Raw genomic sequence first — 27440 nt, forward strand, 5'->3', positions numbered from 1 at the left:
ATGGCTTCTACCATAACTCGACAGGAACACCCTTCCTTCCTTGCCAACCCATTGCTACTGTGACCACGGATACCTCCCCGATAGGGTGGGGGGGGTGCATTATCTAGGCAGGACTGCCCAAGGCACATGGCAAGATCATGAGGCTCACTTGCATATCAGTGTCCTAGAGATGAGAGCAGTGCTACTACAGTTGCAAGCACTTCACGGCTTTCTTCCTCTAGGGACGATAGCAATCCATTCGGACAATATGTCAGTGGTATGGTACCTAAACAAGCAAGGAGGAATCAGATCTTACCCCCTATGTCGAGAGGCTCTTCATGTTTAACAGTGGGCGATATCTTCCCAGCGCTTTCTAGTAGCAATGCATATCCCGAGGATAGCCGACAAGCTCAGCAGGGCAATCTTGATGCCACACGAGTGGTCTCTGAATCAGAAAGTAGCGGAACAGGTTTTCCGAGAATGGGGACAGCCTTGCTGCAATCTGTTTTCCAGTCCAATCAATGCCAAATGCAGCAGCTACTTCTCCCTTATCCCCCCCCTCCGGCGGAATCACCGAGAGACGCACTTGTTCACAATTGGCCTCCGGGACTTCTTTATGCATTTGCCTCCCCTTTCCATTCATATCGAAAGTGATCCAGAAAATAAAGTCCTTGGGAAACAAAATGATTCTGATCACTCATTACTGGCCTCATCAGATTTGGTTCCCCCTTTTCGGGCCTCATCTCCTAGATGATCCATGGATTCTGGAGCCAGTTCCAGACCTCTTGACACACATGTCAGTTTCCCTTCACCCCTGCCTCCACACCCTCAACTTGACAGTGTGGCTGCTCCACTTCCATCCCTAGTGAGACTTCATGATTTTTCACCCACAGTGACCAATATCCTCACGCCTTCCCACAAAACTTCCACGAGAAAATTATACACTAGCAAATGGAGAAGATTTTCTATCTGGGCAAAAGAGAAAAATCTAGATTGTTACACAGCATCCATCCCCTTGGTGTTAGAATTCCTAACCAAAATTTTCCATCAGGGATCAGCTGCTGCTACAATTAAAGTTCAACTGGAAGTGATATCCAATTTTCATTTGGGACAACATGAGCCTAATCTGATGGCTCAAAGATTGTATAAAACTTTCCTTAAAGGCACTACCTTGCTGAGACCTCCCTTTCAGGAACCTGTATCTCCTTGGGATCTAAATTTTGTTCTGTCCGAACTTACTTCCCCATCTTTTGAACCTGCTCATTCGTGTGAACTGAAGTTTCTGTCCTGGAGGACCATTTTTTCTAGTAGCTATTACATCCGCTAGAAGGGTATCAAAGTTGCAAGCACTGTTGGTCAAACCTCCTTACTTGACTTTTCATAGAGACAGAGTTTCCCTTCATACAAACCCTTCTATCATCCCCAAAGTTTGCTCTCAGTCTAATTTGAGCCAAATTATCGAACTGCCTGTATTTTTTCCTAATCATTCAAACAGTGCAGAATATAAATTTCATCAGCTTGATGTTCACAGACAGTTACAGTTCTACCTACATAGAACTATGGAACTTAGAAAATCAGACCTATTGTTTGTATCCTTTTCTGAAACTAGGATAGGTCTGCCAGTCTCTAAAGTAACTCTATCTAATTGGATTTCCAACTGTATCTGTTTTATCTACTCTTCCAATGGAAAGAACCTTCCGTTTAAAATAAAGACTCATTCCACAAGATCCCTATCCACATCTGCTGCCTTTCAAGCCAGAGTTCCAGTTGACAGTATTTATGCAGCAGCAACTTGGGCTACCCCTCATACCTTTATTACTCATTACAAATTGGATTTGACCTCAAGGGGTAGAGCCTCCTTTGGTTCCATGGTTCTTAGGAGTATATTCCCTTGAGCCACCCGAGAAAATGGTGCTAAGGACACTGCCCCATATGTAAGAATGAAAGCAAGATAGGACTACAGAACATAAAGAAGTTATGTACTCACCATAACGTTCCATGTTTGTAGTCCATCTCGCCCTTCATTCTTACGAACCCACCCACCTACCCCAGTCCATGTATCCTTGGAGGATCTGGAGACAGGATAGTATTGCCTTTGGTAGGGTGGAGAACTTTCCTCTTTGTTGTTCCTTGTGGATAACCTTTCTATCACTTTTATAGTCAGCAGCAAACAAGATCTGGGAATTCTTACTAGTGCACTATGGGATACCTACCTTGCCACGAGCCAACTAAGAGACTTCGAGCTTTGTAATCGGCCGAGTCGGAGCCGAGGATCGGCACCAAACCCATGTGTAAGAATGAAGGATGAGATGGACTACAAACATGGAATGTTATGGTGAGTACATAACTTCTTTTTTTTGTCAGCCTTCAGTTCTATTTGCCAAGAAGTCTCTCTTTGTTCTATATAATTTTTAAAATCTACTCTTAGATCTAAATGGACATGTTCAAAGATGGAAAAAAAGAAACTTTTGTAACTAACACATTCTATGGAATGCTTATACAAAGCATTATTACTGTCACATTTTTTTCATAGCATACTGATGTTCTCTAATTCTTTCTTGCAAAGTTCTAGTGGTCATTCCATTATAAAACACAGAGCACCTACTACAAACACTAATCTATACTATCCCTTTGGTCCTAGATGTAAAATGACCTGGCACATTCATAATTTTTGGATGTGTTCAAAGAATAAACGGTCCTTCTAATATAAACCGGCACCACCTACAGGTGCCACATTTAAACATTCCCTTTTCTTTTTCAGTATTGAAAACAGTGGGAATATATTTTGTATTCTCATGCTGTAACAATTTCTTTAAACTATATCTATTTTTTAGATACAAAATTAGGTCCCCTACCCATTATTTTGTATAACTCACTATTACCTTCCAAAATCTTCCAATTCTTCCGAAAGATGTTCCTAATAAATTTACTGTCCACTGTCATATCCACATTGTAAGACAACTTCCTATTTTCATTAGTACTATTTCTTAAATTATTTCTTGAATTATTACTGATAAAACCATATTTAAGTATTGGGGGGGTATACATTTTGTCTTTTCAAACTGATTTCTTCTGCTATTTCATCTAAAAACTTTTTTTCATATCCTCTGTTAATAAATATACTACTAAGAAATTCTAATTTCTGTTTGAATTTACTGTCTTCACTAGTCATTCTGCTTGCATGAATGAATTGACCTTTAGGTATATTTTTCTTAATAAATTCAGGGTGATTGCTTTTGTTATGTAAATAGCTATTAGTAAATGTTTTCTTTCTATATATACTACTAAGTAAATTATTTAAACTTGTGCTCCATTCTAAATGAAAGTCCAAAAAATTAACAGATAAACCACAGTCACCTTTAGTAAATTCTAAAAAATTACACTTATTAAGAACTTCTAAAAACTGTGTGACAAAGTCACTATTCTCTTCTACAATAAAAAAGGTCATCCACAAACCTTTTAAAATAGTGAATCTGAAATTCAACATACAATTCACTAAGAAAAATGGCTTCCCACCACCCCATTACAATATTAGCAAAAGTTATGTACTCATCATAACTAGGCATCTGTGTTGTCCATTTTCATTCTTCCTCAGCTTTCGGTTTTCTTACTGGAACCTTTAGTTCCAGGTTTGAGCCCTATTCTTTTTATTTAGCCCATTCTGTAACTTATTAAATAGGGATGTTGTGGCAACAAACTCTATCTATAATACTAGGAATGGACTAGGGCATTATGGGAAGAGGGAGGAGCTCAAGAGTTTGGTCCAAAGTCTGAAGTATGCAGCCGAGTCTGATCCGAGGATCGGATCTGTATTGCATTCGTTAAGGAAGAATGAAAATGGACAACACAGATCCCTAGTTATAGTGAGTACGTAACTTTTAATTTTATAGCTGGCTGGATATTCTGATTTCATGAATAGGGTTCTGTTATTTTGAGTCATTGTAGCAGAAGCTGGTGGCCGTTCTTTTGTTATTTAATCATGGAGCCCCATTAAAGCCCATAGAACTAATTGCATATTGCTCAGATAAATATCTCTCACTGCTGCTAGGTTTGTATGTACTTGGAGTTAGGTGGCATACTAGCCAGCCTTATCAAGGTTGCCTCCTAAAAAATCTGTAAAATAATTCTGTTTCACTCGACAGTGACACATTTCCTCCAATACGACTATTCAGTCATTAAAGAAGCACTTAGTGATGTCTATCTCAAAACTGCTGTCATTCTCATCATACAAGAAACTGTTCAGATTCAGAATCCCTGCCTTTCATGAAATTATAGGGAGTAACTGTGCTGAGATTTATGTGTGCTTCAAAGAAGAATTTGAGTTTTTTGAATATATTATACTTCTATTGATTTCTTAAAGTCATATTCAAATAGGGAACATAAATGCTTTTCCAGAAGTCCCAGTCTGTTCTTGGACTCTGAATTATAGCAGAAATTAAACCACCTTCAACATTAAACTATGCCTGCAATGTTAGGCACACTAATAAGACAGGAAGGACTTCTGAGTTCATTTTGGATGTTCATCATTCCCACTGTTGCAGCTGCTTTTAGAGTATAATGGGTTGTGTCCTGCCCAGGACATAACAACCAAACAGTTTCAAAAAGCTCTGTCTCTCTCACACACCTTCACCTTCACTCTGACTTCTGATTGGACATCCCTGTGGAAGGAAATCTGCAGTGGCAGTGAAGATTTTGTCAGTACTTTTTGCCACCTTGAGAAGAAGCAGTTCAGAGGCTTCACAGGAGCAATCATTGGCTTCTAGCTTTGTTTCTGGCAGATATGTCCCCAGTTGAAAACCTTTCTTTACAGATGTGTTGCCCATTTAAAAAAATGTTTTTTTTTAGGGGGGGCTTTAAACTGTATTTCCCCTTTAAGAAACCAGGTGTTATTTATGAATATTGGAGGTTTCCTGTCAGCGATGGTGATTTTTGTGCAAATATGCACTATTTGTGCAAACTTTATTTATTTATTTATTTTTTTGAGAAAGGGATCAGTCATGTCCTCTTCGGGTGTTTCAGTGTCTGATCCGAGCATGGGAAAACCATCCTCACTCTGGGAGATGAATCACAGAGTATCTGGGGAAATAAACCTCTGCTAAGGCAGACATGCCTTCTCCAAGTTAGTAATCAGCCAAGGTTTTATCTACAAAAAAAAAAAAGGAGAAAAAAAAAGGTTATACACTGTTCACCTGAAGACATGGTGTCTGTTTGAAAAAGATGATTTTTACCATAGCTAGACAGTTATTACAGGCATGCAGTTAATCGTGACACTCAGAAATCATTATCTGAGGGATTTTAGTAAAGAAATTCCTGAGGAAAATTTGTCACAGGATTCTGATATAGACAGAGGCCGGGCTTCTTCTCTTGCAGATTCCCAAGCTCAGTTCCCTGATTCAGAGGAAACGGTCCACACCATCCTCCTTGGAGGAATTTTCATTTTCTCAGACAATATCCAGAATGAATTAAGTGTTTTTGTGGGAACAAGTGGATGTTCCCCTGAAGTGAGGCAATATTAAGATATGTTACAAGTAGATATACCTCATTCCACTCCCATATCTCCTGTTTTGTCAGCCTTGGTAAAAGTATTTAATGCTGCCTGTAAGTTCCTCAGACTAACAAAATTTGTTCTCTCACCTTAGGGTGGATCCAGCAGTTATTTCTGCAACTTCACCAGTTGGGAATAGACTAATAGTTTCTACCACTCCTTCCCCTGTGGATAATGAAGGAAAGGTATTGGACAGATTTGGTAAGAGAATATTTTCTTTTTCCACTTTGGCGTTTAGAATTCTTAATTATCAGGTGCACATGTGGAAGCTTATTCTGTTTTGAGTAGACAGTTTGAGGGAATTATTATTGTTGTTATTATTATTACAGAAGGTAGTTCCTATCTAAATCCCATTGTTTCTAATCTGTCTCAGTTTTTGAAACACACACTGAAGAGTGTGTACGATTGTACAGATACTGTCTCTAGGGCTGCTGCTATTTCTGCAGTGTTGAGGAGATAAGCACGGGTACATACCTATATGTTTGCTGATGAGGTAAAGTCTGAAATTTTAAATTTAGCTTTAGACAAAGAGGTTTTGTTTGGCCCATCTGCTACTCAGGTCCTCAAACAATTTGATGAAAGACACATTTCATTTCCTCTGTAACAAATTTGTGGCAACATTCTAATTAATTTAATTTATAAAATACAGTCTTAACTACCCATTCCATAATTCTATTTTATTATTTAGTGAATGAATCCAACCATTTATTATAAGTAAGTTACAGTTAACAGTTCTTCTTACTTATGTTTCGGTGACAAAATTTATTCCATTTTGCACAGCATCAGTTAGATTACTGGATTAGATCATGTTGATTGTTTTTTAGAAGTTTTAGACAGCAACAGATTTAATTTGAATTTTGATGGTTTACAAATAGGCACTAAAGTTGTTTTTTTTTTTTTTGGATATTGTGATGGAGGGTATTTTGAACACAAGGATCAAAACAAGAGTACTTAGGAAATTTGAGAATGGATACCATTCCTTGCATGGACACAGCCGCCACCCTCCTCGTACTCTTAAAGCTCTTCCATATAGAGAGTTTTTGTGGTTAAAAAGGCTATGTAGCGAAGATAGAGAATTTAGGCAGGAACTGGATGTAGCTGCACATATGTTTTATGAAAGAGGGTATAGCAAGGACTTGCTATGGGAATGTCAACAGAAGGTGTGTGGGAATTTTAATTAGAGGTATGATTACTACAGGGTTAAAGAGGTTCAGGTAAAAAATAATAATAATGATGGAAGGACCAAGGAACCTATTTATTTTGTTACAAGATTTACATTGTTGTCAAATACATTGATTAATCTGGTTAAATATTTCTGGGGCATTTTAATGCAACATAAAGACTTGAATTTTTTTATTAGAAGATCAACAGAGAATTTCATACAAACATGGTAGGAATCTTAGTGATATTTTAGACCATAGCAAATTTTGTATGTCAATTGTGAATTATGGTCAGACAATAACACCTAAAGGCACAATTTCTTGTTGAAAATGTACTTGTTGCCCTTATGTAGTTAATAGTTTTACAATCATTAATGGTATGAGGTTTAAGATTCAAGGTAGTTATAGTTGTGATAGTAAGGGGATAATTTATGCTTTAAGGTGCCCATGCAGGAAATTTTACATAGGGGAAAGTAAAATAACCTTTTCAACTCGGTTTAAGGAACATGTGAAGGATATTAAAAAAAGGAAAAGTGGAAAGTCCTACAGCTATTCATTTTTGAGATTATCATAATGGGGAGGTTGAGGGTCTACAAGCTACTGTTTTGGAACAGATTCATTATAATTTTTATGATGTAATTGATATTAAGTGCAAACTCCTTAAGAAGGAGTCAATGTTTATTCTTAAATTTGATACTATGTCCCTAAAGGTCTTAATAATGAATATAATTGCAGATTTTTTATTTAATTGTTTAATTGTTTAGTTGTTTTATGATGCAATTAGTGGTTTTGGTATATATAATAAAGTGTTTTACAATGAAACATTATACTCTGTAAAAACAAAGTCGAGGCGCTAGAGAGAAGCTTGATTTTTGTTTTAATAAAGTGTGTATAATATTGTGCTGTCCATCTAGTCAGTTGTTTCATTATATTGGATTTTTACATCATGGTTGCTGTAGTAATTCTTTTTACTTATATTTTGGTGACAAATTTGATTCCATTTTACACAGCATCAATGCTTCTAGTTCCAGGAATGGCTCCAACATTGGCAATATCAGCATTTATTCACTCAATGCTAATTGTGCTTTGATACTGATGCTAGGGGTCAAGTTACTGGGGCTGGCCTTGTCAGTGCTGGTGTCATTGCTAGCATACCTGGCTCTGCATTATTCTTTCCCAGTACTGTCAAAGTTGAGGCAATTTGCAAAAGCAAGGGCAACGATGAACCAAGATTCTTTGATGCCATGTTTTCCCTTGATGTCATACAATTCTACCCCCAGTGCTGACTTGTTCGACTACTGAAACCTGCCCTGGAGGCCTGCTTTCCATACAAATATACTTCAGTAGGGTAGAGGGTATGCAGCCCCTCTGAAGCCTCACAAAAATTCTCCTTCACTGAGAGGGTCTTTATCCTTTTCAGACAACCATCCCCTGAATAGACCCAAAAAAGCCCAATTTAAACCTAAGCACTGACAAATTCCAGTGGATGATTGCCAACTCCCCCACATCCTCTAAGATGACCCTAAGATTAGAGAGTGTTAGTGTGGCAGTGGGGAGGTGATCTGCTCTACTAACCCTGCACCCTCCTCACAGAGGGGACTCCAGGAGGTCTTTAGGTCTGCCTTGCGGCCCTCAGAGATGTCACCTGCTTTCATGGCTGTCTGAAAAAATGCTAGAAAAACTGCTTAGGAAACCCAGATATAGTTTGTGACTCCAGTCCCAATCAATGGTGACTGCTTCCTCTGACTTCACAGAGAGTGGGTATTCACAAAGTGTCTAGTTCCTGTGATAGCTCATTGCACCCTACAGGGCATCCACACTCATCCATAATTAGACAACTCCCTTATCTTTGCTGAGCCTTTGTCAAGGTGTCAGGAATTGCCTATACAAGCTGGGATTCCAAAAGCCCATTCAAAAGTCTTTTCTGACTCCATCTCACAGGACTGTGTTTCTTGGGAGCCTGCAAGACACTTAAGAGCAAAGAGCTTTTCTTCTACAGGAAAAAGTAGATTGATATTTAGATCTATTCAAGGGATTTTCTACTTAGATTTCTGTCTTAGTGAAGGAATATCTAAGGATTCTGGGTCTCATGCCTTCCATGATTCTCATGATACCTCTTGCAAGACTCCACATGAGAAAGATACCATGGTGTCTGAAATATCTTTGGTTCCAGCATCAACACCCATAGTCTTTTTGGGTCTATATTAAGTCAGTGAATGCTTAAAATAGCGAATGCTGATTTATCGACCCTTTAAAAGTGAAAGCTTGAAGTCCCGAAGACACAGAACAGCAATTTTGTCCCAAGGAAAAAAAATTGCTGTTCCACACACAAAAAAAAAAAAATTCAAAACACTAAATAAAGTGGGGGGCTTTGCCCCCCACACCCCCTGATGTGGGGAGCGGTGCCCCCCACACACACATCCTACTTAAATATACCAACTCCGAGATTGCAGCACAGTGGAGGAAATGGAAAAGTCCTGAAAACAACCCAGCGATTTGTTTCCCTGGGGAAAAAAATCGCTGTTCCGCATCTTTAGGATTTCAAGCTTTCCTCTTTTGAAGGGTCGATAAATCAGCCTTCACTATTTTAAATGTTCCCTGATTTAATATAGACCCGTCTTTTCAAATCTCAGTTCTCGGATGTGTGAAAAGGGAATTCGTTTTGGGGAGACATCAGATTTCTCAGAATCCAGATCTTCCATTCTCCTCTCCTGCTCCAAAGAAGTCAGTCACTAGAGATACCTCAGACTCTGGTTGGGGAGCAGTGTCAATTGGTATAAAAGTGCAGGAGCTTTGGAATAAGAAAGACAGACCAAAATACATTAACATAAAAGAGACACTAGCTTTTATAAATGTGTTCAACTCACTGAACCCTCTTCAGGTGTTTACAGCAGTACTACAGTGATATGGTACATAAACAAGCAAGGAAGGACAAGATCATATCCCCTATGCAGACTAGCTATGTTAGCATGAGATATAGCTTTATTGTAAAATCTCACTCTAAAGGCATCCTGCATTCTATCCAGGGTTGGTGTTAGCATTTTGGGGGCCCCCCAGCAAGTATCAAATTGGTGGCCCATGAAAACATACAGTCTAAGTATCACTCTGTCAGTGCCACCCCTCCTAAGCAATATTTTAGCTCATGCTAGAGAGTTTTTTGGGTAGTGGACAAAGACTAAACTGTAGCTGCAATGCTGTTATAGTTTGGCAGACCCGTGTACCACACTATGTTGTCCCACTTCATAGAAGGGCATTGACAGTAACTGGCATTTAGTTGCAATGACGATACATTACAACAGCCCTATGTACATAGCTGGCCTTAGGCAAAATGGTGTTGTAGGCCCCCACTGCCTACTGTTTCACTCATACTCGCGCGCGCATGCACACACACACACACACACACACACACACACACACACACACACACACACACACACACACACACACACACACACACTCCAGTTTTTGCCCCATTTTCACCCATCCCGGGCTCCCCATATCATGTACATTACTTTTTTTTTCTTTTATCACATTTTGACTTACTCTTCTGCATTTTCTAGAAGTTGTGGCTTTCTATATGCTCTGAAGTGCACTTTAATGATGGCTTGAATGAAAATTGTGATTAAAAGAAGAAATTCAGTGTTGAAATTCAACTTTACTTTTCCTTGCATCCTATCAACACACCTTACCTAGCCAAGAAAGCACAATAATAATAACTGTGTAGGAAATAGTCAAATCAAGCAGGGGGTGGGTCTGGGGACCACCAGGCATGCAGAAACTATAGGGTTATATGGGGTCTGAAGTATATTTTACAGAGCATTTCCCAACTTTTTGATCCAATGATGGCCTGAACAAAAATCATGAGTTAAGAAACGAACCACCTGGGACCACCAGGCATGCAGAAACTATAGGGTTATATGGTGTCTGAAGTACATTTTACAGAGCATTTCCCAACCTTTTGATCCAATGATGGCCTGAACAAAAATCATGAGTTAAGAAACAAATTTCTGTCATTTTTTTTTTCTTTCAAGGAAGTTGTGTCCAATGCTTAATGTTCAAAGCTGACAAACTAGTAGCACAATAAACTAATAAGACAAATCTTTGAGAGGATGACTACATCCTATTGGGGAATAATGCCTGCCTCTCTACTCCTCCCCCAAAAAAGAAGATAATCATTACTTGTCTGTCCCTCTGGTGATAGAGTGGGATAAAAGTAGAGGTTCAAATGGCCACAGTCATACATTTCAAGGGATTGTTGTCATACATATACATAGTATGCCCCCACACTCTTCATCTCTACATTCCAACAGAAGATATCTGTATATGTGCCTGATGTGTAATTGTGAGGAAAGGGAAAAATAGTGATCACAGCAATGTATTGCAACTTGTTGTGCCTAGGCAGTACACTGCCCCTACACAAGCAAAAGAATCAATGATTACATTATCCCCAGCCCCAATACAAGCTATAATAACCACCTGTGTACACCTCTGAGGTTAGATTATGAGGAAAATTAAAGAAGTAATGACCACACCATTCACACCCCCACCACACACACACACACACACACACACACACACACACACACACACACACACACACACATACACACACACACACACACACACACACACACACACACACACACACACACACACACACACACACACACACACACACACTTTCCTTGTGGATGATTTGTTTTTCCTATGGAGGGGGAACTAATAGGCCCCTAAGAGATCATTTAAGGGAACATCTTTATTGCATACGTAGAAAGGCTGAGCATAATGCTCTTTCTAAACATGTTATGAAGTATGGCCAAGAACATGTTTTTTTCTTTCAGGGTCATTGATATTATTAAACCCACTATTAGAGGTGGGGATCTTAGTAATCATACTGAGTATAAAGAGAATAATTGGATGATCCTACTCAGAGCTGACAGAGGGAGGGGACTTAACGAACGTGTTTCTATTGAACCACTACTTAAGAAAAGGAGGGTGCCTAAATGATTTTTATGATGATTTTTATGTATCTTATGATTTAGGATCTTACTTATTTTGTATATATGGTTAGGTAATTTTTCTGTTTAGTTTTTATAGTGTTTATTTATTTCAGTGCTTGCATCATGTATTTGATGTTTTTATTTATCTGATGTATCTTGAAATATGGATGCATTATTATGTATCATATTTGATTGGATGCTTTGAATTTTGGCTTGAGTATTTATAGACCTCTTATTTCTTTTGTTTGAAAGGTCTGATGAAGCAAGTTTGTGAAAGCGCTAACCTCGTTTAAATAAATTTGTTCATTATTTTTAGTCTTTGCATCTCAGTTATTTTGATATTCCTTATAGTGTATGTCGCCTTGGTCGTTCCTTCAACTAGTGGAACTCTTTGGATTTTATACTAATTTGTTGTGTGAAGGAACGTTCGTCTTGTGGGTTCCCGTTGGTTTTTACTTGAGATATATATATATATATATATATATATATATATATATATATATATATATATATATCTATGTTTATAATGGAATTCTGGGCATAACATTGTATGGCTGGCCAAGATGTTTGATATTTTTTGTAGATGTAGTGCATTTAGTATAAGACCATGATTTGTATCAAAAACAGTAGTTGCCATGAGTCATGCAGTCATACAACTTTCTGAATTTAAATATTTAATTTAAACTGACTTTGTTATAAAACAGAGACTGCCAGAGAGATTGTCTATAAAGAAGACAGAAAAAGGATATGTAACCACATGTGCAAGAATAAGGACAGATGTGGCCATGAATGCTGTAAGTTATGGTATTTTACTTTTTTTACCTCCTGTAAATTCTAAGTAGCTCATCATTTTTAATATTGCAAAATAAGTAATTAATTGCAATTTACTGAGTATGCTATTTAGTGTCTGTTTTTGTCTTACATGTGGAAATGTGTGTCTCAATAAGTTTTCCTGGTCTAGTGATTTGTGAAGGATTTGTGTGGTTTTATAGGATTAGTTCATTATGCAGCAACCAGAAATCTTGCTTACCATGCCAAAGCAAATATGAAAAACGCACTCCTTACCGTGGGTCTTCAGTCTTCCCTTTTACCTGCTTAGCTCAGTAATAATACTAAACATTTAGTACAAACATGCATTATTGCGGGCAGGCTTTTTCTCTTAAGCGGTAAAACTACTTAGATTCATAGTTCCATAGATTTTTACTAGGCTAACAACCCAGGGGGCCTTTCTAAGCCTAGAGAAGTTTTCCCAAAAGAATAATGACGTCATGTATCCAAATAGGACATTGACAACCAGACATTTGTAAGCTACCTCTTTCCATAAGGGACATAGGTATCAGGCCTGGTCTAAATTTCCTAGTCCCCATTCACTGTTCTAGGCTGCACCTAAATTGGGTAATAGACAAACTCAGCTTCACATGGATGGGATGCCTGTTACACAGGAGAGGCAGTCTCTGGGACACATATCTGTCTCTCCAACATGTCCTGTTTAAGGCACAAACAAAATTCAGAACCTTAAACCTTGTTTTTCTGGTACTGTTTGACTTACGAATATGCAGGAGATTCATACGTTTGGGGTTTGCAGATACCTCATAAACCAGGCATAGATCACCCCTCAGCAATTTATAGGAGACTGAGTGGAGGAAAAGGGCTTTAATGCACTGTGCATAAGGCAGCTTTGTTATGCCTTGTATTCTTTTTGTAAGGAACCTCTGAGGTCGCTGTAATTACTCCATATATCTGGTCAGGTGCATACTGAATGAAGCATTGTACTCTATGATTGGTCTGATAAGGGCAGTGTACAGTGGGATAGTGACCTCTTTGAACATAGATACCATATCCTTATTTATAAGTTGTGCAACATAAAAGGATTTCCTGATTACTGTGACTACATGCTGGTCAGAGGTACGGTTACTCACTATGTGTGTACCCAGATCCCTGACCACTGGATCAACTCTTATGGGCATATTATCAACATGATAATTAGCCAGGATGGTTGACTTCCCAGCGGTACAATTATGCATTTCTAAGCATTGAGTTTAAGACCATGGCTTTGGCACCATTTGTTAGTCAAAGATAAGCCTTCTTGAAGAATGCTAGTGTCTGCAGGGGAGTTGATGATAACCCCCTGCTTGCAATCATCTGCAAACTTAGTCAGCCATAAACCTTCAGCATTTGCTTCCACTTCAGAAAAATAGATGCCCAGTGCCAAACCCTGGGGGACTCCACTATTGACTGGTTTCTTGGTGGAGGTGGCCTCACCTATTTTGACCTCCTGGGTCCCATCATTGAGCCAGTCAGCTATCCAGCTGGTGATAAAAGGGTATATGCCTCATTTAGTGAGCTTGTCTATAATGTCTAAGTGGGTTATTGTATCAAAAGCCTTGGCTGGGTTGAGGTAAGCTGTGTGCACAGTCTTGCCCTTATCCATTGCTTTAGTGTCCCTCTCAAAGAAGTCCACCAGATTTAATAGGCATGACCTTCCTTTAAAAAAGCTGAACTGTGATCAGTCCAGTGCTTATAGGTTACCTATGTTCTCATTTATCATGTCCATGATGATTCTTTATATGGCCTTACATATGAGGTTGGTCAGACTTATGGGCCTATAGTTACCCACATTGGTGGTTGGACCTTCTTTGTGCAGGGGAATGACTGTAGTCATCTTCCATTTATTGTGAACAAAACCTGACTGTAGGCTCCAGATGAAAAGTGATTCAAGCAGACCAGAGAGGTCATGATACGAAGTTGTTCTATCTCACCGTTCATTCGTACTGCTGGGTTTGGAGCTGATCCCACGGCTCAGAGTCAGCATATTGCAATGCTCGAGGTCTTCAAATAGCTCAAGGCCAAGTCCCTATCCCATGATGCACCTAGAGTTACCTCAGATCTAGTTTGCTGCTGCAACAGATCGGAGGTTCTCACTAGCTCGGGCCAGTAAAACCTTATTTTTTTCGAATATTTCTTACTTATATTGATAACTAGATAGTTTTAAATAGTTTTAGATAGTTTTATAAAGCTCTTATAGCTTATTAGTGTATTTAGCTATATTGTATTTCCCTTTCCCTGGTATACTTTAAATTTCTAGTTGGCCTTTTGTTTTTAGGCCTAGTTTAAAGAGTTTCTTACTACTTAGAGTGTGCTTAGTCAGTGACCTTTTGTCACAGCTTATAAAAAAACTTTAGATAAGGTTTATTTAATTAGAGTGTATTTAAAATATTTAGATAAAGTTTAGTGTTTGTTATATAGCAGCTATCTTTTTCTTACAGTATAGTCTGCTTAGCATTTAAAATTGTGTGCTTTAGACAAGAGTTTTTCTGTCACTTTAATATTTAGATAATTATTTGTGTCTGTGTGTGACTTAGCCTGAATTTTCTAAAAGGCTTTTGATTGTTGGTTACTGTTAAAATTTTTTTTATAGTTGACAGCAATTCTCTGTTTGATACAATAATGGCTGACCAAGATAAGCATCCCAAGTCAGGCTTTAAAAAGTGCCCCAAATGTGGCCAAAAAATGTCTGTAACTGACAGCCATGTCAATTGTGTTTACTGTTTAGGAGCTTTGCATTTACAGGATAGCTGCTCTATATGCCATTATTTCTCCTCCAGAGTCCTACAGGAGAGAAAGAGGAAGTTGATAGAGGCAGATGATAGACAGAGGCTTGTTGAAACTCTCTTTCCAAGAAGCTTTGAGCGACCAAGATGGATCCAGTAAGTCATCAAAGTCTTCTAAGACAAAAAAATCAAAGAAATCTTCTACTTCGACTCCACAGACATCTGAGCCGACAGTCTTTTCAGAGCCGGTTCCCAGTCCTGGAACCGGTATCTGAAATTCCTAAGTCTCCTTTATTACAATCGGTACCACCTTCGGTCCATTCATCTCAGTCCTCTATTAGCCTTTCTAATCTGGATGTGGATCGTGTGATGCAGAAGCTGGTACAGGCACCGGCCTTTGCAAAAATTATATCGGCTCCAACCCAACTGGCTTCGGAGCTGATCAGCTACAACCTTTCCTCCTCCAAGCCATACTGGTCCTTCAGAGCTGGAGGAGTCAGACTTGTTGCTTGTGGAGTCTTCAGAGCCGATGCCTGCTCCAGTGTCTTTGGCTCCATTCACTCTGACCTCCTCGGTGCAGATTGAGGACTCTAGGAGCCGACACTCTTTGGTTGGGTCCGGGGAGGATAGTCAGACTGACTTGTCGGTTCCGACTCTGCCTCTTGGGGCTTCGGCTTTGATGAGCTCAGTTCCTAAATCTGGCTCAGAGCCCACTGTTCCAGTGCCAGGGGTATCGACAGTTTCCTCAGATCTGTCGTTTCCCATGTATCGGAGCAGGGGTGCCTTCAATGCCATGAGGAGAGTTATGTCTCCTAAGACATCCTCGACCTCAGGTCTAGCTTTTTCCTCCCCTAAAGCGCCTGTGTCTGCTTCTGCTTCACAGATCCTGGCCAAGCGTAGAGACCCAGAGCCTCAGGAAGCCCCATTGGGTGACCCTTGCTCTTCTGAGACCTCACCAGAAGCTCCCACTGATGAAGTTCCCAGGAAGAGAGTTTGTAAGAGGAAACAGCTAGACTCCCCTCAGGAGTCCCTAACATCTGATACTGACTTGGATGAATCAGAAGAGTCCATACGGTCCCCCTCTAAGGATATCTCATTTGCAGAGATACTTGAAATCCTTAGGCAGAGGGGTGAGTGGCAGTCCACAAACTCTAGTGAAGACGATTCGGTTCTCCTGAAGGCTTTCAGATCTCAGCCCTCCGCCTCTTGGGTGTCTCCGCCCTTCGATGAGCTTATGCAGCTGGTCTCAAGAAGGGAGTGGGAGTCTCCAGACACTATGGAGGCTGTCCCTAGGAGGCCTAATAAGTTCATATCTTCCCTCAGAATAAATCCTTCTTGACCAAAGGTGTGCCAGTTGGTGGTGGTGGCAGCCACCAGAAAGGAAATGTCAGAAACTTCCTCTTCTATCCATCCTCCTAACAGAGTCTCCAGGATCATGGATAGATATGGGAAGAGCATGTTTAGTTCAGCAACTTTTACACTCCATTCGCTAAACTACTTAACCCATTTCACGAGACTTCAAAGAGATCTCCTTAAAGAGCTGGGAGATACTCTTCAGGCTACAGTAGCTGCAGCAGCTACAGACAAAGTTGCCTCCCAGCTTGCTACCCTCAATTCCATTGTCAACTTGTCCATGCCCCTCATTTCTTAAGCAGCTGATGGAACGAGCAGGGCAGCAGGTACAGGAGTTGCTCTTAGGAGGCACTCCTGGATGCGCTTGTGTTCCTTCGCAGAGCCCTTCAAGTCATCCATTGTGAATACCCCTTCTGATGGCTCATCCCTTTTCAGGCCCAAAGTTAAGGAAACTTTGACCAGGTGTGAGCAAGTAGGAAAGACTCTGTCTGCCGTCAGAGTCTGTTTTTCCACCCCTACCAGACTGTATCCTAAGGGTCAAAAGGGAGGGAAAATGTGGTTCCAAAAAGCCCAAGGAGCCTTTCAGGACACACATGGTGAACTCCCCTCCAGGGGCAGAGGAGAGGGTAATAATGAAAGACGCCACCCTCGCTGCAAAGGGGGTCTGCAAAACCAGGGCAACAGAGATCACTTCTTTGAGAAGCCCTACCAGCACTCCTGAAAGGAGACCCAACTGTCCTGCTCTGGAGGCAGTCAGGGGTCGCTTATCTTTGTACCCAGATGCCTGGCTCAAAATAACAAATGACAACTGGGTACAAAGTATCATTTCCAGAGGATACTTCATTCCATTCGTCACATCCCCTCCACCAACATGGAAAATCCTGGATGTTCCACCCAGTTACAGGGAAGAAGCAATAGTAGTGGTCCAAACGTTCCTAAGAAAAAGAGTCCTCTAACCAGTCCCAGGAGACCAGACAGGATCTGGAACTTACTCAAGATTCTTTTTAGTTCAAAAAAAGACAGGGTACTGGAGACCTATATTGGACTTCAGCAGGCTAAACAAATCTGTAAAGAAAGAGAAGTTTCGGATGGTCATGCTTCAGTTGATACTTCCCCTTTTAGGGAAAGACATTTGGATGTGCTCGATAGATCTCCAGGATGCGTACTACCACATAAAAATGGCCAGGCCATCCAGGGATCATCTGTGCTTCCAGCTGGAAGCCAATCATTACCAGTCTCAAGCCCTGCCCTTTGGTCTCACTACAGCCCCCAGAGTGTTCACCAAATGCATGGCAGTGGTCACAGCTCACCTGAGACGTTTAGGATTCCAGGTGTTTCCGTACCTAGATGATTGGCTCCTCACTGCCACCACCAGGCATCAACTCATTCAAGCCAAGGAATCCACTCTGTCACTCTGCAGTCAGCTGGGCATTACAATAAACTCAGAAAAATCTACCTTGTTCCCATCGCAGCATATTGTCTTTATCGGAGCAGAACTGGACACCACCGCCGCCACGCTAAGACTTCCAGTAGAAAGAGTCTGACTACTCCATCAGCAGGTCCGCATTCTGATATCCAAAAACAAGGCTCCAGCATCAGAAGTTCTAAAGTTGTTTGGTATGATGGCAGCAGCAATTCTGGCCATGCCACTGGGTCGTATGCACATGTGGATACTGCAATGGCTGTTGTTCATTCAATAGTCTTACCAAGAGCTCCACGTCTCACCTGATAATGATCACAAACTCCTGCAAAAAGGATCTTCAGTGGTGGTTGAACTCACTTCATATCATGATAGGACGTCCCTTTGTTTTACCCCCACCAGTGGCCACAGTGACCAGGGATGCTTCCCTGATAGGGTGGGGGAGGCATTTTCAAAGAAGAACAGCCCAAAGCACACGGACCGATCAAGAGACACACCTGCATATCAATGTCTTAGAGATGAGAGCAGTACTTTTGGTGTTACAGTACTTCCAGGACTCCCTTCCTCTGGGTACAATTGCGATTCAGACAGACAACATGTCAGTGGTCTGGTACTTGAACAAACAAGGAGGAACCAGGTCATACCCCCTTTGTTGCAAGGCCCTAAGAGTATGGCAGTGGGTGATATCCACCCAGCGCTTTCTGTCAGCAATGCACATCCTGTGGAAATCCAATGTAATAGCAGACAAGCCAAGCAGAACAATTTTGTTGCCTCACGAGTGGTCCCTCAAGAAAGAAATAGCGGACAGGATATTCTGCAGGTGGGGCCAGCCTTGCTGCGACCTTTTTGCCGGTCACATGAACACAAAATGCAGAAGCTACTTTGCCCTGATTCCCCCTTCGAGAGAAGCCTCAAGGGACGCACTCATTCATGATTGGCCTCTGGGTCTTCTCTATGCTTTTCCACCAATCCCGTTGATACCCAAGTTTCTACAGAAAGCAAAATCTCTGGGAAGGACCATCATTCTTATAGCCCCTCATTGGCCTCATCATATTTGGTTCCCCTTCCTTCGACTTCATATTTTGGAGGACCCTTGGATTCTGGACCCAGTTCTGGACCTTCTGACGCACTCGTCAGGAGAACTTCATCCCTCTCTGCAGTCCCTGAAGTTGACAGCTTGGCTGCTCCAATTCCCATAATAGCCAGGTTTCATAACCTTTCCAATGAGACCAAACAAATTCTCTTATCCTCTCATAAATCATCTACGAGGAAGCTATACCTTAGCAAATAGAAAAAAAATTCTATATGGGCCTCTAAAAACAATATTGATCCTTACCAAGCCCCTATGGCCTCTATACTAGAGTTCTTGACCATGATCTTCAATAAAAGAGCTGCAGCAGCCACAGTCCATGTTCAACTTGCTGCCATTTCTAACTTTCATCTTGGATTCGAAGGTTTGAATATTATGTCACACAAATTATCCAAAGCTTTTCTCAAAGGGACTTTTCATCTTAGACCACTTGTGAAATCTCCCTATTCCCCATGGAATCTAAATTTTATGCTTTCCCGCATCATTCTTCCTCCATTTGAATCAGCTTCCTCATGTGATCTCAAATTTTTGTCATGGAAGACTATCTTTTTAGTGGCTATTACTTCTGCCCGCAGAGTGTCAGAGCTTCAGGCTTTATCCATTAAACTTACTTACTTGATTTTCCATGCTGACAGAGTCTCACTTAGAGCAAATCCCTCCTTTTTGCCTAAAGTTTGGTCTGAAACTAATCTTAACCAAATTATTGATTTGCCAGTTTTCTTCCCCAACCACTCCAATAATTTAGAATACATGCTGCATAAACTTGATGTTCATAGACAGCTCAGATTTTATTTGGATAGAACAAAAGATTTCAGGAAATCGGATCAGCTTTTTGTTTCCTTTTCAGACTCCAGGAAAAGTTTGCCAGTGGCTAAAACAGATCTGTTTAAATGGTTATCTGATTGTATCACCTTTGTTTATTCAGCTGCCAATATGCCCCTACAGCATAAGATTAAAGCTCACTCAACCAGAGCAGTTTCTACATTTTCTGCCTTTTCTGCCAGACTTCCTATTGATAACATTTGTGCAGCAGCCACTTGGTCAAAACCTCATACTTTTATCACTCATTAAAAGGTTGACAGGGCCTCCAGGGACAGTGCATCCTTTGGAGCCACTATCCTGAAAAATATATTCTTGTGAGCCACCCGAGATTGATGGTGCTTCGGACGCTACCCATCAGTAAGAATGAATGTCGAGATAGAACAACTTCACATAAAGAAGTTACGTACTTACCATAATGTCCCATGTGAGTTGTTCATCTTGCCTTCATTCTTACATCCCTCCCTCCTACCCCCTCGTGGGCTTTTAAATGACCGAGATGCTGGATCCATCCTGGTTGCCCAACCCTTCTATACCTTCTCTTGGGAGTGATAGAATGACATGTGGTATTGTTATACGCAGCAAACAAGATCCGAGGTAACTCTAGGTGCATTATGGGATAGGGACTTGGCCTCGAGCTATTTGAAGACCTTGATCTTTGCAGTACGCCGACTCGGAGCCGAGGGATCGGCTCCAAACCCATCAGTAAGAATGAAGGAGAGATGAGCAACTCACATGGAATGTTATGATATGTACATAACTTCTTGTTTCGTGCTATTTAATAAGCATCCCGGGATGTTATCACAGGTCATCTATGCATTGCTTTTGGCCTTGGAAAGTGCATTGAAGACCTTTTCCCTAGTAATGGTTGGAGGGGTTGTTGTAGTGCGGTATTTCCTTTGGCCTATCTGGGGGGGAGTGAGGGGAGACATTCGAGTTGAACATGTCAGTCAAACGTTTGGCAATGGCATCCAGTTCAGTATGGGTGATGTCATTTACATAAGTTCTGTGCACTGTTGCGTATTTCCTTTGAGGTTACTGTCATAGCTGTAGAAAGCCTTGTAGTTGTCCTTTACCTGAGAAGATATTTTTTCTTCAGATTTAGTCTTTCAACTATTAATTAACCTTCTTAGCTGCCTGTTCAGATTGGTCATCTATGCATTGCTTTTGGCCTTGGAAAGTGCATTGAAGACCTTTTCCCTAGTAATGGTTGGAGGGGTTGTTGTAGTGTGGTATTTCCTTTGGACTATCTGGGGGGGAGTGAGGGGAGACATTTGAGTTGAACATGTCAGTCAAACGTTTGGCAATGGCATCCAGTTCAGTATGGGTGATGTCATTTACATAAGTTCTGTGCACTGTTGCGTATTTCCTTTGAGGTTACTGTCATAGCTGTAGAAAGCCTTGTAGTTGTCCTTTGCCTGAGAAGATATTTTTTCTTCAGATTTAGTCTTTCAACTATTAATTAACCTTCTTAGCTGCCTGTTCAGATTGGTCAGGTTTTTTTTTTATTATGTTGGTCTTTGTTTTTCTAACATTTTTGTTCCTCCTATGCTTAGCCAAGATTTTTTTATTTTGTTGTATAATTGATATTATGATTCTACTAGGGTGGCTTGTCTTTTGAGTTTCTCTTATTATTAATACGAGTGGGCACAGCTCATTCTATACAGCTATAAATATGGCTGTACAGGGATTTTGTATTTAGCGCAGCATATGCTATGATGTTTACTGGGTTTGGGGGTGCTTGAAATTTACCCATGATGTCACTTAGCAGAGAGAGGTTAGCTTTGGAATAAGTTCTAAAGGTTTTTGGTTTTGCTGGGTCCCTAGATTTATTTTTTTTATTTCAAGCAATACTGTCTTACAGTCATTGGGTGATGAACATCACTCCCCCAAGATTTTGAGTACAAGGTCAAGAATGTTTGTACCCCTGGTAGGAAAATGGACCAACTGTTCCAGGATGTTGGTATTAACAAAGTTTAGGAATCACTGGGCTTGTGCATTAGAAGTAGTGTAAGATTCACAGTCTATAGAGAAGTAGTTGTGATCCCCCATGAAGATTGTATTTTGTTGAACGGTGAGGGACTCTAGTACATTGAGATATGTATTTGTTGAATGGTGAAGGACTCTAGTACATTGAGACAGGTAGTATGGGTTCCCTGGGACATGGAGGGAGAATCTATAGGTTGCAAGGATATGGTACAAGACCCTGTTTATGGTGAGTTGCACATGTATGAGTTCCAGTGGGTCATACACTTTTAACTAGTGTGGATGTGAGGTTGTTTTAATATAGACTGAGACTCCTCCACCTTTAGTTCCCTCCTGTGCAGTAGCTGGTCTAAACCTTGCACCTTTGGGGTATTTTGCATAATTTTAAACCATGTCTCCATTACTGCACAGATGTCTGCACTCTCCAGGGAAAGGAAGGCTTGCAATGAGTGGAGTTTCTTGTTAAGACTTCTAGCATTGAGCAGTGCCACCTTCAAATACTCCTTCAGTGGTTCACTTAAGATGGGAAGTTTATCAGTCTGGCATCAACTAAAAAAAGCACTATGGTGTGGAAAAGGTCTTTGCCAATATACAAAATCCTAGAGGGAATAAGTGCTGACTGTCTCTGACAAAGCAGTGTGGTTTGTCAACCATGTTCTCCCAAGCCATCAAATATTGTACCCCCTTGGACTGACACCAGAAGCTAAGCCAGTTGTTAAAATCAATGATTTTCTGCTGGTAACATGCCATCATCCTTGGAGAAGGTAGTATGCTGATCAGTGGTAGGCACATACCTGCCTGAGACACATAATCAGCGAGCTCAATCATGTCTCACTTTGTATAATCAAGTGAGGTATGCCTCACCTACATGGACTATGACAGAATCATACTGATACTTGTGGTTCAATGACCAGAATGCCTGTGCAACTTGATGGATCTTAGCCCGGAAAGGCAGCTAACTCTAACTCTCTCCTTACTGAGTCTGGTGAGGAGGGGCATTATCACTATAGAGTCACTAATGACCAGGAAATTTGGTTGTGTGCTGGTTTGTCTTAAGGACCTAGTAATAGAGGCATCGGATACAGTGTTATTATGTGTAGGTGTGGGTGGTGTTTTAATGGAGTGTTTACATAATGGCTGAGGACCCTTTTATGATTGTGCTGTGCAGGAGGTCTTAGTGTTTTAGGAAAATTACCTATAATGGCCTCAGCATAAGTAGTTTTATGTGTAGGGTCTTTACCCTATCCAGTAGGTATGTTGCAAGTGTCACTGACAACCTCTATAGGATAGATCTAAAGTAGTTTACTTCATTTGACCTTCAACCTGTGGGATACCTGGTCCATATCGGATCTGAGCTGGCAACTTTACTAGCATCTGCTCTGAGCTCCAAGCTCCTCCCCTTACCCATAATACACCTCACTACCTTCCAACCCCCAGATCTCGTCTGCTGCGAATAGCTTATGCATCGTGATCTGTAGCGCTCCAGGTTTTCAGTGGGTAAAACTTTAAAAATATCTCTCTTTTTTCTTTAAAAAATATAGATAGTGGTAGAGTAGGTTCCCCTTTCCCCTCCCCTCGCTTGGTGTATCGAGTTTTGTAGTTTTAGGGTAGTTAGCTTAGTTAGACTAGTTGTGTGTATTTTTGCCCCCCCCCCCGTGTGTTCTGTGTGTGAGTGTGGTGAGTTGGTGTTCTCAGCAAGAAAGAAAGAAATACCATTTTCTTTTTTATTCTTTCTTCTGATATTATGACTGACAAGCCTATTTTCAAAAGATGCACTAAATGTGGCCATAAGTTATCCCCTGCAGATGGCCATACTTTGTGTGTTATGTGCTTGGGCGTGGCCCATCTGAGCACAGACTGCACTATATGCGCGGGGTTCAACCCGTGCACCATTAAAGACAGGAAGGCCAATTTGGCCTTGAAAGGCCTTCTTCCCCCTTCTGAGGCTGCTGCCTTGTCTTCGGCTTCAGTCACAGCGGCAGCTGTGGCCGCCTCTCCTTCTTCTCTTCCCCAGTTTCTCCTCCCTCCCAGGCTGGGACTCAACCTCCTGTGCAAAAGCCTGTGGAAGCAGAGCGGAAAAGGGGCAGAGAGAAGGAGAGAGAGTCAAAGTCGAGGGAAAAGCATAAGAGGTTTCTGGACCTCCCTTCACCAGTTAAAACTTTCTCTTTCTGAGCGTGTCTCCCCAGAGCCGGGGGAGACACACTCAGCTTCTAGGGCCTCGGTGCCCTGACCCGCAAGGTCGGAGTCCGTGGCCTCATCAAGATCCACCCGGTCTTTGTCTGAGGTTGATATGGATAAAATGATGAGGAGGAGGCTCATCCGTATGCAGATCCAGATGGGGGTCTTGCCAGCCCCCTCTCCCTCAGTAGGGGGGGAGCTCGCTTCCTTTTTTTCCAGCAGATATCTCCTTCTCCAATCCGTCCATTGGGTTCGGAGTATTCAGATCTGAGGATGGCTTTATTCAGGAGGTTGGCGCCAATGGTACCTGCTTCCTCGACACCGCCAGCTGCCTGGACCATGTCAGATCTGACCAGCTTGGATCCGAGCCACTTTCTGAGCCACAGCTTAGGTGTCAGATCCAAGGGAGTGGAACTTTTTTCATCAGCTCCGCCTTTGTCAGGACAAGTTCTGTCCCTTGGAGTTCCATCCACTTCGGGCCCAGCTCTAATTCTCTTGTCAGACTCGGGGAGACCGGCCTCCTTATTGGTTTCTCAGGAGGTTCGCTTGCCTTCGGCATTTGACGTGGTAGAAAGGGTTCTCTCCACTGGATCAAGACCCCTGACTGAACCCTTGGACTCCACGTAAACCCCCTCGCTCTTTCTACGGTCCCCATCATTTTACCAGAGGGACAGCCTGTGCTCGAGGAGCCCCAGATGGTTCCCCCTGAGGAACAAGTGGCTTGCAAGTTTCCCCAGGAGAGGCCCACCATTGAGGTGCCTCGCAAGCATACGTGCAAGAGGAGGCACTTGGACTCCCCTGCGTCCCTCACCGAGGATACAGACTTGGATGATGGAGAAGGTTCCGCTAGGTCACCTCCCAAGGATGTCTCCTTTGGAGACATCATGGAAATCTTGCGCCAACGGGGAGGTTGGTCTGCCCGCAAACCTTCTTCTGATGAGTCCGTGTTCCTGGAGGCTTTTGGCATGTGCCCATCTATTTTCTGGGTGTCCCCTTCCACAGATCCTTTGGTGGATCTGGTCTCCTCGCAGGCATGCAAGGAGCCAGACACCATGGAACCAATTCCAAAAAGACCCGGCAAAATTTTGAGTCCCCCCACAGACAGGCCAGCATGAAACAAGGGCTCCCCCATAGATGCTATGGTAGTAGCAGCAGCCACAAAGAAGGAACTTGCCCAGGAGAGTTCCTCGGTTCATCCTCCTGACTGAGAGTCGTGGATGATGGACCACCTAGGGAAGTGGGTGTACGCTTCAGCTACCTTTTTAATTAGGGTGCTGAACTACCTGGCCCATGTCACCATACTCCAACACAACCTGGAAAAGGAGCTGGAGGAGTCTCCCCCTAAGTACATGTCCTAGGAGGACAGGGTCTCATTCTTCACGAGGATGGCCACATTGAAATCAGTCTCCAACACATCCATGCGACTCCTTTCACATGCTACTGAAGGAGCAGCTAAGGCAGCTGGGTCCAGAGTGTCCATGAGGTGCAATGCTTGGCTCAGATTATGTCAATTTTCGGAACCTTTCAAGGTGTCCTTTGCCAATGCCCCTTATGACGGCTCTAATCTCTTTGGTAAGACCATCAAAGAGACATTAGTCCAGAGTGAGAAGGACGGGAAGACACTGTCTGCTGTCGGGGTCCGCTTCTCGAACCCTCAAAGGTCCTTTTCCCGGAACTAGAGAGGGCAAAAGAAGATGTGGTTCCGGAAGTCACAGTTTTCCCCAGACACTCAGGGCTCTTCTTCCCCCAGAGGCAGAGGGGGAACAGAATGGACACCGGCCCAGAGGCAGAGGGTGTCTGAGGAATTTTGGGTCTCAAGAACCTTTCTCGGACAGACCCGGGCAGCAACCATGAGGGGTGGCCCAACTGCTGTACTCTGGAGGCAGTCGGGGGAAGATTGTCCTTGCACCTAGCAGTATGGGAGTCCATAACATCAGACCGCTGGGTGCTTCAGATCATATCCAGAGGATACTCTATCCCCTTTGTGGGTCCCCCCAAATCTCCCAAACACCTCGCGGATGTACCACCCACGCAAAGGGAGGCAGCAGCACAGGAAATTTTCAAGCTGCTAGAAAAATGAGCCATCGAAACCGTCCCCCCAGATCAGTCCGCATCGGGCTTCTACTCCAGGTTCTTTTTGGTGACAAAGAAAACAGGGGAGTTAAGGCCCATTCTGGGCCATTCTTCCCTAAACCTGTCAGCTGCCAAAAAGAAGTTCCGGATGGTCACACTACAGTCCATCATGCCGTACCTGCAAGAGAGCGACTGGATGTGCTCATTAGATCTCCAGGATACTTACTATCACATAAAGATGCACAGAAGCTCTAGGAGGTTCCTCCGCTTCTGGCTAGGAGTCAATCATTACTAATTTCGAGCCCTACCCTTTGGTCTCACCACAGCCCCCAGGGTGTTCAGCAAAGTGATGGCAGTGGTAGCGGCTCATCTGAGGCTTCATGGGATTCAGGTCTATCCGTACCTGGATGATTGGCTCCTCACTGCTCCCACCAGGTGTCTACTCTCCCAAACCAGGGATTATTTCCTGATTCTTGCCCTGCATTTGGGGATCACAATCAATGCATCCAAATGACTCCTAGATCCTGTACAAGTGATAGACTAGATTGGCGCCAGGAAAGATACTCTACAGTGCAAAATCTTCCTGACCTCGGAGAGAGTACAAAACCTGAGGATGCATGTCTACCTGATCTACCACTCTCATCTCCCAATGGCAGAATCGGTGTTGAGGGCCTTAGGCTCCATGACAGCAACCATAACTCTTCTCCCGTGTGCCCGGTTACACATGAGAAATCTACAGTGGACTCTAGCTATACAATGGTCCCTGTTGGAACTCCCATTGGCATATCCAGTTCAACTCAGTCGAGTCTGTCAGTTGTCCCTCATATGGTGGGTGTGTTCTCCAAACATTTTGGAGGAATGACCCTTTGTTCCAGCCCTCATGGATGCCTCCCAATTCGGGTGGGGGTTCATTGTTCGGGCAGGACAGTCCAAGGCCTGTGGTGCCCTGTAGAGACCAGCTTGCACATAAAATGTCCTAGAGATGAGGGCAGTCCTTCTAGCGGTCCAGGCCCTTCATGCCTTTCTTCCTCTGGGAATGATTGCAATTCAGTCAGACAACATGTCAGTGGTCTGGTATATCAACAAACAGGGAGGGACCAGATCTTACCCCCTTTGTTGAGAGGCCATGAGAGTGTGGGAATGGGCGATCCCCACTGGTTGCTTTCTCATCGCAACGCACATTCTGGGACGGTCCAATATCCTAGTGGACAGGCTAAGTTGGACTATTCTGATGCCTTATCAGTGGTCTCTGAATCTTTCAGTAGCGGAACAGATCTTCCGCCATT

General features: G+C 42.3%; 1 protein-coding gene across 1 annotated transcript in view; it reads left to right on the plus strand.

The window, feature by feature from the left end:
* Nucleotides 1-27440, plus strand: part of LOC122814215 (probable ATP-dependent DNA helicase HFM1) — an 880891-nt gene that overhangs the window by 27512 nt on the left and 825939 nt on the right. Inside the window, exon 2 of the mRNA XM_044086816.1 lies at nt 12389-12478. Coding sequence (XP_043942751.1) covers nt 12389-12478 — 90 coding nt within the window. The remainder of the gene's footprint in view (nt 1-12388; nt 12479-27440) is intronic.

This window comes from Protopterus annectens, chromosome 10.part0, assembly GCF_019279795.1.
Source record: "Protopterus annectens isolate FY-2018-M chromosome 10.part0, PAN1.0, whole genome shotgun sequence".
Taxonomy (NCBI): domain Eukaryota; kingdom Metazoa; phylum Chordata; order Ceratodontiformes; family Protopteridae; genus Protopterus; species Protopterus annectens.